Raw genomic sequence first — 15,167 nt, 5'->3', positions numbered from 1 at the left:
GTTTTTTTTTTTTTTTGGGGGGGGTAAGATAAATATTGGGTCTGAAATAGCCCAAATATAATTTCTTCATAATTCATTGTTTTATGGCAAGAACACTAAAGCCAAGAAATGGTTAAATCCAGGGCTTTGAACTGATTCAATCATGGCTAATGAAGCAAAATTGGAACAGACTTGAATTTTTAAAATTTTGGTGAAGCAGAACGACAACTGGAATGGGAAAAATTAAGAATCAAAGTCCTAGAATGGGAGACTTGGAAGAGGCGTAGTGAGCCTTTTCAGGAGCCTGCTGCAGGAGACTGGATTATTTCAGGACCGTGGAGAGTGATATACATTCAAAATGGAGTGGTTGGCTGCCATCTTTGAGTGGGGCAACCCTTGTTTCCAACTGTGCTAGCCAAGAGGTTTGGTTGCTATGGAACGCACATGCTGCCCTTGTTTTCTAAGTTTCTAGCAGAGCACTGACCTATAATTTTTCCCATCCCAGTAACTGTCCTGGTTCATCCACATTTTACAAATTCAGGTCATCAACCGTGACTGAACTGGGAAGAACCAGTATAAACCCCTGGTTAAACAGCAGCAGTTATCCCAGTATTCCTCCCTTCTCGTGCAATGTTTTTTTCCATATACAAACGTTTGGTTTCACTTTTCTTTCTTTCATGCATTGGCCAACAAAAGGTACCATCTTTCTTAAGCTACCACATTATTCACTTGTAAAAATTCAAAGGTAGAATTATGTCTGGAGGGGTAACTTCCAGTAATTTCTTGGCTTTCCCTTATTATAAGATAAAATTTTGTTTCAGAATATAAACGAGCCTACTTTTTCTCATAAAATTGCTTAATTTCTTCCCACACATAATGGTAATAAATTCTTTAATGGGAAGCTATTGAAAACCACACATCTTAGTTTTAGAAGCCTGATGTAAAGTCTAGCATATCTTAAGAAATTTGAGTGTAGTTTGATAGCTGTTTCCATGGCGTTCTCTAGAAATATGACTTGCTCAGCACTTCAACTCTAAAGAAAAACCATAAAAAAAGGACCCCAAAGCATAAAACTAGACTGGAAAGGCACCCAAAGCACATTAAAAAAAAAAAAAAAAAGAAAAAAGAAAGAAAAGCTAGACTGGAAAGGAATGATGGACATGAGAAAAATAGAGAAAATGACAAACTTACAGATGAGTAACAGGTTTTTCAGGCATAGCTAACCGTTTAATTACTTTTCTGTTACAGATTTAGCCCTCAATTTCCTTCTTAAGGAAACTGGTATACACTAGTAGGAGCCTTGGTGGCCTGGTGGTAAAGTGCCTGGCTGCTAACTGAAAGGTCAGCAGTTCAAATCCACCAGCTGTTCCACAAGAGAAAAATGTATCAGTCTGCTTTGTAAAGACTGACAGACTTGAAAACCCTATGGGGCAATTCTATCATGTCTTGTAGGGTTGCCATGAGTCATGAGTCAGAATTGACTCAACAGTAAAGGGTTTTTTTCCTCCTGTTTTGTTTGCTACTTTGTGCCAAGTTCGAAATGGTAAACTGCTTCCTAGATCTTCCTGAAATCTACTCAATTTATCTTCCCACTCAGACTTAACTGCTGAACTTCATACTCATATTTTCAACCAACTCACATCCAAAGTTACTTAAAAAGAAAGGGTATGTTTCCCTTTTATTAGATAAAAGGAAGTCAAGTCTCCAATATAATGCAGGGTACAGGGTTCTATAACTGTATTATCATCCCAGCTGAAGAAATAATGGTTGCCTGGTGTTTGCTCTCCAGTAAAAGGATAATAGTTCACTAAGCTTTGTTATTTATTAGTGGAATTATAAGATTCCAAACAATTGCATCCATCATCATAAGGACAGTGAGATCCAAGAACCATATTACTCCTTGTCAAATGTATACTTGGGAATTCATGATAAAAAGATCAGGGCTGGAAACTTTATTTGCTTGGCAGTCCTAAGAGAAGTAGGAAGCATCTATATTAGCAGCTCAAACTGACAAAACCATTAACTAAGACTTTAATAATCCTCCACTAATTTTTTTAAATAAGTGGCAAAAGTTCTAAAAATACTTTTCTTCCCAATTGTAAGTCAATAAATGATTTCTTTAATATACATAAAAGAAATAAATCAAGCAACTTCCTATCTTTAACTGGCAGCCTCAGTATAAAATCACAGTTGTAGGAATGTTAAACTGCTTACTCATATAGAGTTGAAGATTTTTGCTTTGGGTTTGTTTCGCTCGTCTTCTTATTCTGGACATCTTCTTTATTTTGCAGTTGCTCTTTTTTATAGTAGTAAGCTTCAAACTCTTCTATGTCTTTCCGAAGATGCTCAGGCACAGCAAATGGGCCTGAGGAACTTGAACTGCCTCTGCTGATGAAAAGTACCAATTTGTGAATAACAAGCTTTTGGGTGAACCAGAAGAAACACAAAGATGGTAACTATTATTCAGCATATTGGGTTGCTATGAGTTGGAATCGACTTGATGGCATGGGTTTTTCATTATTCAGCAATATGATGCAAAACAAAACAAAAAACTTACTATAAACTTAATGCAGAAAAGTTACCCTTCCACAGTCAAGAGAAATTATACTTAATATTCTAAATAAGCATTTTTAATTATTTATTTTTCCTATCAAGAGCAAATAATAATAATAATAAAAAAAACTTCTAGTTTTAAAAACTGTTATGTTAGGCACAGGAGGTAAATACATTCCTTGGAGAAAACAATCATGGGAGAAAGAAGGGTTGTTTATGCACACGAAGACAGCTCAAGGGGCAGGGGTGCATGGAGGGATGGACACAGGGAAGAGGTGACTGTCAGGAGGAAGAGGGAGGGGGGCTGTTGCATTCTGGCGAATTGTGGTCAATGTCACGAGACAAAGTGCATGTGAACTGCTGTATGGAAAGTGAATTTGCTCTGTAAATTTTCACCCAAATCACAATTAAAAACAAATCCAAACTGTTATGTTGCATTAATTATAACTTAGCACAGAGCTGAGAGAAAACCATAATTATAATTGCTATTAATTTAAAGTAAGTTTCAGACTCTGTACCTTAGTTTCCTTATCTGTAAAATGGACACAATAACAGTACTTGTCTCCTAAGGTGGATTAAAGGAGTTAATATATGTAAAGCCCTTAGTGTACGAAAGTACCTAAATAAAAACTACTATTATTTTAATTCTACACAACTCCTAGACTTAAAGAATTTATGAAAGTGACTATAAGTTTTAGCTGCTATAACTGACTTAACAAATAAAGAGAAGAAATATTTTGTGGATTTTGGTCCATAGCAGAAAATGATATAAAAAGATCTCTGATACTCACTAGTTTTATTTCTTTTTTATGTCTGTTTGTTTCATGAACACTCAGTTTCAACAACCAGCTTTCACTGAGTATCACTAACATCTAAGGTTAGACTGTTAAATCATATACAACCTCCACAACACCTTCCTTTCTCCTATTGCAGCAAATATGACAGTAATTATCTACATGGTAATCTCTCCATTGGATATTTTAAATAATACTTCCTAGGGAGCTCTAGTAGCATAGTGGCTAACTTGCCTGCTAACCAGACGGCTGGCAGTTCGAACCCACCAGCCACTCCTCGGAAGGAAGGTTGGGCAATCCTACTTCCGTAGTGATACTGCCTCGGAAACCCAAGGAGGGGTCACTATGAGTCGGGGCCGACTCGATGGCACATAACAACAACAACAACAGGCATTGTTCTAGGATTTTCCCATAGTGCTCTGCCAGGAGATCTGGAAGACAACTACCTGGCCAACTGACTGGAAAAGATCCATATTTGTACCCATTCCAAAGAAAGGTGATTCCACAGAATGTGGAAATTATTGAACAATATCATTAATATCACACATAAGTAAAATCTTACTGAAGACAATTTAAAAATCGTTGTAGCAGTATATTGACAGAGAACTTCCAGAAATGCAAGCTGGATTCAGAAGATGACATGGAATGAGGGCTATCATTGCTGATGTCAGATGGATCTTGGCTCAAAGCAAAGAATATCAGAAGGATGTTTACTTGTATTTTATTGACTAAGTGAAAGCATTTGATTGTGTGGATCATAACAAATTACGGATAACATTGAAAAGAATGGGAATTCCAGAACACTTAATTGTGCTCATGAGGAACTTGTACATAGACCAGGAGGCTGTTGTTCGAACAGAACAAGGGCACATTGCATGGTTTAAAATCAAGAAGGGAGTGCGTCAGGGCTGTATCCCTTCACCATACTTATTCAAACTGTATGCTGAACAAATAATCCAAGAAGCTGGACTATATGAAGAATGTGGCATCAGAATTGGAGGAAGACTCATTAACAACCTACATTATGCAGACAACACAACTTTGCTTGCTGCAAATAAGGATGACTTGAAACACTTACTGATGAAAACTGAAGACCACAGTCTGCAGTATGGATTACACCTCAATATAAAGAAAACAAAAATCCTCACAACTGGACCAATAAGCAGCATCATGACACATGGAGAAAAGACTGAAGTTGTCAAAGACTTCCTATTACTTGCTTCTACAATTAACACCAATGGAAACAGCAGTCAAGATATCAGACATCGTATAGCATTGGGAAAATCTGCTGCAAAGGACCTCTTTCAAGTGCTGAAGAGCAAAGATGTTTCCTTGAAGACTAAGGTGCACTTGACACAAGCAATGGTATTTTCAATTGCCTCATATGCATGTGAGAGCTAGACAATGAAAAAGGCAGACCAAAGAAGAGTCGATGCTTTTGAGTTGTGGTGTTGGTGAAGGATGCTGAAAGTACCATGGACTGCTAAAAGAACTAACAAATCCATCCTGGAAGAAGTGCAGCTGGAATGCTCCTTAGAAACGAGAATTGGCCATTCTTGTCTCACCTACTTTGGTCATGTTGTCAGAAGGAACCATTCTTTGGAGAAGGATATCATGCCTGGCAAAGTGGAGGGACACCGAAAAAGGGGAAGGCCCTCAATGAGCTGGACTGGCACAGTGGCTGCAATGATGGGCTCAGGTATAGTAAGTTTCGTGGGGCTGGCACAGGACCGGGCGGTGTTTCATTCTGCTGTACATGAGGTCGCTATGAGTTGGATATGATTCGACAGCAGCAGACAACAACAACCTATACATAGTAGGGTCTCTATACTTACAGAATGAATATCATCAGCCTTGTGACTTTAAAACAGTTTGTATGAATTTTTAACACTTATAAGCCATGCTATAAATTCAACCAAGATGGGTCACATCAAGTTGTCATAAAAGATGCAAATCTTTAGACACGCGAGTTAGGGAAATAAAACTCCAGTGTAAAGTATATTAAATTAATGTCACTTATATTATTGAGTCAAATGACACAAAAATTTAAAAATTGTACTTACTTATTCTTATTGCCTGAAGTGACAGCCTCACTTTTAACACTTGGTATTATTATTGAATGTGTTCCAGACCCAACTAACATAGGCTGGTTTAAAAGACAAAAAAAAAAAAAAAAAAAAAAACTCAATGATTTTCTAGTTTAAAATTCCATGAAAAAAATATCATTAAAACTGATGAATGTTTATATAAATAAATATGCATGTAAATTCCTAATATATAAGACCTATGAAAATTGTCTCCTGAACAGAAACATATAGCACTGCAGGTTTCAGCAACCATTTTATTGTTTTTGGTTGCCAGGGTCAGCAATCATTAATAAGCCCAAATTAACACTTAGGGTAGTTTCCAAGGAGCCAAGAACAATTTAAATGTCACTCAGATCAAACTTCTACTTTAGTTAAATTAAAGACATACAATCAAAAATGAAAGAAAACTTTTATTGCAATTTATAAACTTCTGTCATCCTTCTCTAATACTTGTTTGCTCTCTCTTACTCTGGATTCCCTACTACTGAGACCCTGCCCACCTCCGCTCCACTATATACACAAGAGCCATGAAAAATTCATACTGAAACTTAAAAACAGTGCCCTAATTATCTCATTAAAATCAATATGCCAGATGAGGCAACCTGCTTCTGTTAAGATTTATAGCTTTGGAAGTCCTATGGGGCTGTTCTAATCTGTCCTTTGGGGTGTTAAGAGTAGGAATTGACTAGATGGCTATGGGTGGCAATTACCTCATTGGTTTGAAATGCAGCATCAAGTGAGAGGAAGGAAAGGGATCCCATCAATTCCAAGATTCTGCTATAGTAATTATTATTGATCATTTTATTTTGAATAGCTTAGATAAAAAAAAACATTTGAATAAAAGAAATAATTTTAACAAAAACTTCATGAATACTAGAAATTATTATTCTGCTTCCTTACCTCCCTGTAAAATTCAGTTTATTAACAGTAATAATAAAAACCAACCTAATTGCCATCCAGTTGATTCCAACTCACATGTTTCAGAGTAGATAAGCACAGTAACTTTATTAGTTATTAATAAAAGGTATCACTATTACTCTTATTATACAAGTAAGAACAGTAGGGTACAGCAAAGTCAAATAACTGGCCCAGTTAGTAACTGGTAGAATCAAGATATGAGCCCAGGTCTGATCCCAAAGCCCTCCTGGCTACTCTGCTCTATGACCACCCATATAGAATCCTACATTATGGTGATGTTTTCACATGACCAAAGTAGATGAGACGAGAATGGCCCAATTCTCGTTTCTAAGGAGCATTCCAGCTGCACTTCTTCCAGGATGGATTTGTTATTTCTTTTAGCAGTCCATGGTACTTTCAGCATCCTTCACCAACACCACAACCCAAAAGCATAAAAAATAAAAAGGCCAATAAAGAGTAAGTCTCTTTCAAGAGTTATTTATTTATTATATGAATCTTAAATTCCCTTAAAATGTAAAAGACTGCCAAACCATCTTTAGAGTAAAACCTAGAAATTCTTCCTGTACAAAATACTTCAAAACATTGGCTAATTCTAATACACACAATTAATATTTTGGTGAGTTGATATAATAATTAATACAGAAAATACTCCACACCTTTGGATCTTTTGGCTTCTTTTTCTTTCCTTTATTTTTCACCTTTGTAGTAATGTACTAAAATAGAAAAAAAGCAATTACCAATGAAAATTCAAACAACAGCATTTTGAGGTTCAATATAAATAAACCATTCTGATTTCCACAGACTAGTCATAAGCTAAATGCATCTAAAATGTTTTGACAAAAACAACATAATGTTTTACACCAAGTGTTTGGATTTATATTAGAAAATAAGAAAAAAATCTAATGATGCCTAATGTTTTAACTCAAATTGAACTGTTCCAACATTTTAAACTCATTTTCAGTAGGGTTTATGTATCTCAAGTAATTAATCAGACTTTTAAAGGATTTCGATTATACAATGATAGCGTTTTTGTAATATTCTTTTTACTAAGCATTCTGAATGTGGCCAGACACAGACCAGAAATACTGAATGTGGAAGACTATTTACCCCCCACAGAGCATGTCAGCTGTGCTTCTAAACTTATCAGGGTGATTTACGGTAGAGCAGAGTAAGAGAAAATGTCAACTGAGATGACTTGATCCTACAGGCAAACAAGCGACTTTCTCTTTGAAAAAACTGCCACAATGCCTTTCTTGTCTCGATTTAAACACTTTTCTAAAATGAAGAATTCCTGAACTGCCAGAAAGGATAAAGGCAACTGCAACCCACAAAGGAAAACACCTCTGGGATTGTTTTCACTTCAACTCAATTTGGAGTCACTCAAAAAATTAAGTCCTTTTGTTTGTTTTCCTTACAGAAACAACATTAACACTGCAATCACTGAAGGTAATTTTCATTTGTATGCCAGGAGATGATTCAAGAACTCTTCCTTGCTTATTTCTAATATTAACAGTTATTAGTTGTAAGAATTTATGGGCACTGTTCTAATTGAAGCCTCAGGACTGGTTGATTATTGCACCAATTCCAAGAAGATGACTTGGATTAAACTTTCTAATTAAACAGTGTACAGTATCCAGAAGTCCTCCAAATATGGCTCTGGAATGTGATGTACATAAACACTGGTATGGGTCCTCCTTTCTTCCCTTGGCATTTAACACAGCACTAAACTGATCAGATCACTTACCTGTGAGTCATCGTTGTCATGTTTCCTTAGCACAGTGCAGCTGCTGTCTGTAGGAAGATACGGAGGATTTTATGAGAAAACAAAATATTCACACAGCCATACACCAAAACCTTCAAGAAAACTACCCCAGATGCTACTAACATAGAGTATGTTCTACTCTTTATTTGGCTTCAACACAAGCTTAATTTAGAAACCAAGAAGGAATGGGAGGATGGGGAACTAAATGGGAAACCAACCACAGAGAACCATAAAATTTCAATCCAATTTAGCATAATTTGAGCATCATCTATGTCAAACTCTGTGGCAGGTGCCAGGAATACAGAGATGCATAAAACAGACTAAAGACAAACAGGCAAATAACTACAACCCTGGGTGCTACGTGCCAAGGTAACATAATAAAAAGGAAGGCAAAGGAGTAATAATGTCAAGGGGAGGAGGCCCAAGGAGGGGTTCGGGAGGAGAGGACATTTGAGTTTGATTTCAAATGAGCAAGCAAAGGAGTTGGCTGGATCTGAAGGAACTGCATGAGCAAATGCAGGAGGCAGGAAGCACAGGCAGGTCTGGGTGCAAGAAGAAGGAGAGTATATACCTAGAGGGCAGATGGTAGATAGTGATAATGAACCTGGAAAGATGATGTGAATTTATTGTTTGGGCAAAACTAAGCAAACATTTCTCCACTTTAGAGGATCAGACAGATATTCTAGAAAAACAAGTTACAGTAGCTACAGGAAGAAGATCTGGAGTGGGAGGATCTAGAGGCATGGAGACCAGTTTGGAGACTACTGTAATAGTCTAATCATGGAGAGAGAAATAAGGTTAGCCTAGAGTAGTCAGGATAGACAGAGGAGGACAGATCAAAGACAAAGCTTATTTGGATTGGTGACAAACTAGATAGATGCAGATCGGTGTATTAGGGAAAAGGAGGAATCAAGACTAATTCCAGGGTTTCCTACTAAAAACAAGATACACATAGATGCTATTAACTGAGATAAATTTAGGTAAAACAAGGCTCTGATAAGTGGGTTCAGCCACGCTGCACATTAAAAGTCTATTGGCTGCGGCACAGAAATGCCAATAGGGAAATAGGCACCCAGAGTTCAAAAGGGATATCAGGCTTCCAGTTATCATAGCACTGATGACACCTCTACTTATAAAATTGGTAGATTCTGAAAAATGTTAAAAAACAGAATCTTCCCTTTAAATGAAAAGATAAAATCGAAACATCTGGGGTGAAGGTGGAAGGTAGGGCTTAGAGGCACGCTACTGGACTTGAAAACCTGCAGGGCTGGCCAGTTATTTGGTTGGTGGCTTCCGACTCTATGACTAAGAGCAGAAAAACAGTCACAGCCGAGGGACTGTGTGTTTTAGGTATAGAGCACAAGTATCAGGCAGAATGCACACTCAGAGCAAACTGTGTCCTTTTTAGTTCTCCCGCTGTGTGATCCAAGCATGCATCAGGTTTTGTAAGCTCAGTCCCAGAACAGCATTTTATTACCAGCAGCCGCAAACTGATGGCAATAAAGTCAGGCTATCAGGTAGTGTGTCACCTTCCAGTCATGGAGCAGAATCCTGGAAAAATAAAGCCGTCTATAGTTCAGTGTGCTCGTTCCTAAGAACCACAACATTACTAAGCTTGCCACTGTCAGTCACTTATACTGCATTTGAAGTTTATAATGTGTGACGCTTTTGGAAAAGGCTGGCCCTTTTAATGTACCTTTTAAAACAAGGTAAACATCTAATTCCTGACAATATACAAAGCTTACTTCTGACACTGAGGAAAAGGAACAGGAGGAGGGATTATCATAAACAAATGTAGTACCAAATAAAATTAATTTAGGATCTAAGAATATTTGAATTTTGAGGATCATTTGGTCAAAATCTTCTCATTTTAATGATGAGAAAACTAAGATCAAAATACTCTTAAGGAATAAATGACTAGTTATTCAAGAAAGCCCTACAGAGTAGTTCTACTCGGTAACACATGGGGTTACCATGAATCAGAATTGACTCAATGGCCGGTTTGGGGCTTTTTTTTTTGTATCCTATTCTCGCTCAAACTGGACTCCATGCCGTTACTCAAACGTGCCCCATGATCGCCCTCCACCCGAGCTCTTTATACCTCGATATCCACCTGTCCAGTTGCACTCAATATTCACCACCCTTCTCAACCTCTATCTCTGCAGCAAGGCTCCCCTCTTCCACAGGGAGAACGCCAAGGGCATCGTCCTTTGACCCCTCAGCACTTTCTCTGGTCCTTTCCTGTTGGTTACTACCATACTACAGTTATTGGTGCATTCATCTTATTCCCTTTTCTAGAAACATAAGCTCCTTGTGGACTATCATAAGCTTTTCTGAATTCCTTGCTAACACTTAGCACAGGTCCTTGAAGGAGTAGGACTATAGGCAAAACTTTTACGGAATTGCATTAGGAACAATGCTGAACCACAGCCTACTTTTCCTGATTCCTAGTTCTATACTATTCCCACTATAACAGATGTAGTATCTGCTCTATATTCCGCAAACATTACCTCCTTCCAATGTTTGCCTGACTCCTAAAAATCAAACCATTTTTAATAAATGCCATCCATTTAATATGCAATCTTTGCCATAACTCTGTCAAACTATCTAAGATGGGAACAGTATGGTGTGTTATGTATTCATCTAAACATCTCTACAAAACTTAGTTTTACACAGTAAAACAAGCTTCACATCACTATTCTCAACCATTAACCTCCCCCAAATAAGGCAACTACAATATATTTTTTTGCTATTTTCTTTGTTAAGTGTTAAGCTAGGTTGGTCAAAAACTTTTTTCTATAACTAGGTAAAAATATATCTAAACTTGGTTCACGTACCTAAAATATCAAAGAATTCATCTAAAGCACTATGCAATGCTGGAAACTTCTCTCTGTGGTCTTCTAGAAGCCATATTAAGCAACGAGCTTCCTTCGAAGATGTTGGCTCACAGAAATATTCAAGTGTCTTTCCTTTTATAGAGGCTAGTTTCTGACCATATTTCTCATTCCAGAGATAACTTATGACAGTAAAATCAAGGTCCTTAAGAGATGCCTCATGACGAGAAAGAAAAGGTCCTGCAGCATTCAAGCCTATAATAAAAATCAAACCCAAATCAGAAGAGAACATTATTTACTGAAAAATCACATTCTGTTGCACAACTTTTATTTTTAGTGTGTTTTACATTCAACATTTTGTGTACATTTAGTTTCACTTCCCATTTACCATCCCCAACCCTAACCCACTCTCCTCCCCTCACTGCCCAGTAATCCCCCTCCCCGGTGCCCCTCATAGTTGTGCATTCCTGTGTGTCCTGCATTTCCTCCGTGCGAATGTTGCCCCTCTGTGCCCCGTGGTCATGGTCGATTGCTCCAAGGGATGCATTTCCATAGAGTATGCGGGTGTGTCACCCTGGGCTGAGTGGTCTGCATGTACATTTTGTTTACTATTGGGCTGAGAGCCAGCCCCTGGAAGTGAGTTTTATTCCAGGACCAGAATGTATCCCAGGGCCAAAATATTGGGGGTCTCACCAGACTGCATCCGACCAGTAATTCTGGTGACTATTGAGTTTTTGGGTTTTATTCCACGTTTTTCCTCCCACTCTGTCCAGTATCTCCAGATTTGATCCTTTCCTGAATGAGTGGCATTGGTAGCCAGGCACCATCTAGTTCTGGTCTCGAGGGCCATCGTGTCCTCCAAATGCCCTTGTTTTTTTTGCACTCTTCTTCACTTCCGATGATAGGAGACCATTAGCTGCATCTTAGATGGTCGCTTGAAAGCTTTTAAGACCCCAGTCACTAGTCACTAAGGTCGGATGAGGAACAAGACTTTTATGTATTCTATTGTGCCAGTTGGGTCTGGTGTCCCCCAGTACTATGGTCCTGAGTCAGTAGATCCATTGGATCTCTCTCCCACAGTGCCTGGCTGTCTTGAGGGATTACTCTATGTCTGTCTTCTGTTGTTTCTGTAAGGGTTGAGGGTATTTTGTATCACTGGCATCTGTGTTGCACAACTTTTAAAAGCAGTTCCATTATAGGTGGCTTACATTTTCAAGAAAACATTTAAACCCTTGGGAAAAAAGCTGGTCAAGCTATTATGCATTCTATAAACACTATTTAACACTGATATGGTAATTACAATGAGTCTTATCTAATAATTAAATAAGGCTACCATTTGACTGCTAATCAGAAGGCTGGCAGTTCAAACCCACCAGCTACTCCTTGGAAGGAAGGTTGGGCAATCTACTACCATATTGATATTGCCTCGGGAACCTACGGAGGAGAGGTTGCTATGAGTCAGATCCAACTTGACAGCAGTGACTTTGTTTTTTTTATTTTGGTTTAAAGAAAACAAAAGTCCTCAAAATTGGACGAATGAGCAACATTGTGACAAATGGAGAAAAGACTGAAGTTGTCAAGGATTTAATTTTATTTGGATCCACAATCAATGTCCATGAAAGCAGCAGTCAAGAAATCAAAAGAATATTGCACTGGGCAAGTCTGCTGCAAAAGACCTATTTAAAGTGTTAAAGAGTAAAGATGCCACTTTGAAGATTAAGTTGAGCCTGACCCAAGCCATGGTATTTTCAATCACCTCATATGCATGTGAGAGCTGGACAATGAGTAAGAAAGACTGCAGAAGAACTGATGCATTAGAATTGGGGCATTGGTGAAGAATGCTGAGAACACCACGGATTGCCAGAAGAACGAAAAAATGTTTTGGAAGAACAGCTGAAATGCACCTTAAGAAGTAAGAATGGCCAGACTTCATCTCACCTACTGTGGTCCTGTTGTCAGAAGGGACCATTCCCTGGAGAAGGGTATCATGTTGGTAAAGTAGAGGGTTAGCAAAAAGGGAAAGACCCTTAGCAAGATGGATTGACACAGTGGCTGCAATAACGGGTTCAAGCATAGCAAAGGATGGTGCAGGACTGGGCAGTGTTTTGTTCTGCTCTACAGTGCCACCATGAGTCAAAAACAACTCAATAGCACTTAATAACCACCACAACCACTATAGTTATTTTTATTAGACTTAGGAGATGAAAGTAGTGTGTTAAATTCCTTTAGTAATGCTGTTAGTTGACAATGAGTTGATTCTGACTCAAGGTAATCTCATGTGTTACAGAGTAGAAATTGTTCTATGGGTTTTTTTGTAATATTAATGGAAGCAGATTGCCAGGTCTTTCCTTCCAGAATACCACTGGGTAGGTTCAAACCACCAACCTTTAGGTTACCAGCTGAGTACAAACCATTTGCACCACCTAGGGATCTCCTTTAAAAATACTCTGTACAGTAACTTTACCCCTGATTCCTAGTGACTCTAACTCCAATTAGTACAAACTAGGAAAAGTTTACAATGTTTTCTACATATCTTCCACAGTATGAAAACATGTAAATGCCTTAAAGACAAGCCATTAAAATAGGACACGGGCGGAGGACTTCCGGTAAGATGGAGGAACAGGCAGATAAGCAACACAGACCCTCTTCAACAAAGAAAAGAAAAACCAATTGACAGAGATACAGAGGATAATCCTGGAACCCTGAGCTTTGCAAGGAACTATACAGAAGTGGATTAGGCACCAAGTAGTGGAAAAACCTGAACAAGAACAATGAGTACAGAGATGGTCAGAGCTGCAGACTGTCAGCTACCCTGATGGGACCAACAGCTTGAATATTTCCAAGTGGTGCTGGGACCTGAAACTTGACCTAAAGATTAGTCCTGGTCACCAAGGGCTGCAGAGACAACTGTGCTGGTGGCCTATGACTAGGAAGGAAAACAGCAAGGAGGGAGACAACCTGAGCTGTTGACTTTCCACTGTCCACAGGGCGTAGCCATTTTGATAGTCTACACATGGCAGCCATTTTGGATATTTAAAGTGACTGAGGGTGCAGCCATTTTGAATCTTTACAAGTGGCAACCATTTTGGATTTTAAAGTGATAGCATTCTCATTTGGATTCCAGGAACCTAGGAATAGGCTGTTTGCTAAGGTCTGCAGGGACATACAAGAGGCTGATAACAGGAAAGGAGACAGGTGGTGAGTGTATAAGTGCTGTCAGCTAGTGAACAGAGGAGCACAGCACAGTACCTGTTTGTGTAGATAACATACAAACAAAACAAAAAAAGGGGGCAAGTCAGTCCAACATATAATCACTAATTAAATATAAACACAAAAGCGTCATAATGCCTTGGAGACAACAGAATATCACAGTCCACACAAAGAAGCAAGATAAAGAAGGAGAAACAAAGGACCAGGATATAGACCTAAAACATATCCCTGAGGAAGATGCAGCATTGGAACTCCATGATAAGGAATTCAAAAGAATTATATTTAGGTATTGTCAACGAATTGAGAGACAGATCAAGGAAAACACAGAGAAAACCCTAGAAAGATTTTGAAAGATAATACAAGACCAAAATGACAAAATAAATGAAAAATTAGAAATGATGCAAAGTCTACAGACAGAAATCCAGAAGATTAATGCTAAATTTTCAGAAATCGATAAGACATTGAATGGCCAAAGGAGCAGAATTGAATCAATGGAAGGCAGAATTGGTGAGATTGAAGGCAAATACCTGAACACTTCTTTGGTAAGGGATCAATCAGAAAAAAAAGATCAAGACAAAATGAAGAAAGCCTAAGGTTCATGTGGGATACCATCAAAAGGAATAACCTACATGTAATCAGAATTCCAGAACAGGAAGAGACAAATAAAACCATAGAGAAAATTGCTGAAGATCTCTTGGAAGAGAACTTCCCTGATATGATGAAAGATGAGAATATATCCATTCAGAAAGCCCAACAAACCCAAAACAGGATAGACCCCAAAAGAAAATCACCAAAACATGTCATCATCAAACTCTCCAAAACCAAAGACAGAGAAAGAATCATGAGAGCAGCATGGGAAAAACGAAAAGTTACTTACAAGGGGCAACCAATAAGACTAAACTTGGATTTCTCAGAAGAAACAATGTGGCAAGAAGACAGTGGGATGGTATATATAAAACCCTGAAAGAGAAAAATTTCCAACCAAGAATTATATACCCAGCAAAATTGTCCCTCAAATATGATGGTGAAA

At 38.2% G+C, this 15,167-nt stretch overlaps 1 protein-coding gene across 1 annotated transcript in view; it reads right to left on the bottom strand.

The window, feature by feature from the left end:
* The window catches only part of TTC3 (tetratricopeptide repeat domain 3), a 129,652-nt gene that overhangs the window by 46,969 nt on the left and 67,516 nt on the right, over positions 1-15,167 (bottom strand). Inside the window, exons 26-30 of the mRNA XM_007945559.1 lie at positions 10,931-11,182; positions 8,076-8,122; positions 6,988-7,044; positions 5,390-5,472; positions 2,194-2,367 (exon numbers count right to left, since the gene is read on the bottom strand). Coding sequence (XP_007943750.1) covers positions 2,194-2,367; positions 5,390-5,472; positions 6,988-7,044; positions 8,076-8,122; positions 10,931-11,182 — 613 coding nt within the window. The remainder of the gene's footprint in view (positions 1-2,193; positions 2,368-5,389; positions 5,473-6,987; positions 7,045-8,075; positions 8,123-10,930; positions 11,183-15,167) is intronic.

The sequence above is a fragment of the Orycteropus afer genome, unplaced genomic scaffold (genome assembly GCF_000298275.1).
Source record: "Orycteropus afer afer isolate SDZICR_OR568_19922 unplaced genomic scaffold, OryAfe1.0 scaffold00137, whole genome shotgun sequence".
Taxonomy (NCBI): domain Eukaryota; kingdom Metazoa; phylum Chordata; class Mammalia; order Tubulidentata; family Orycteropodidae; genus Orycteropus; species Orycteropus afer.
This window is presented reverse-complemented; position numbering and strand designations above follow the sequence as displayed.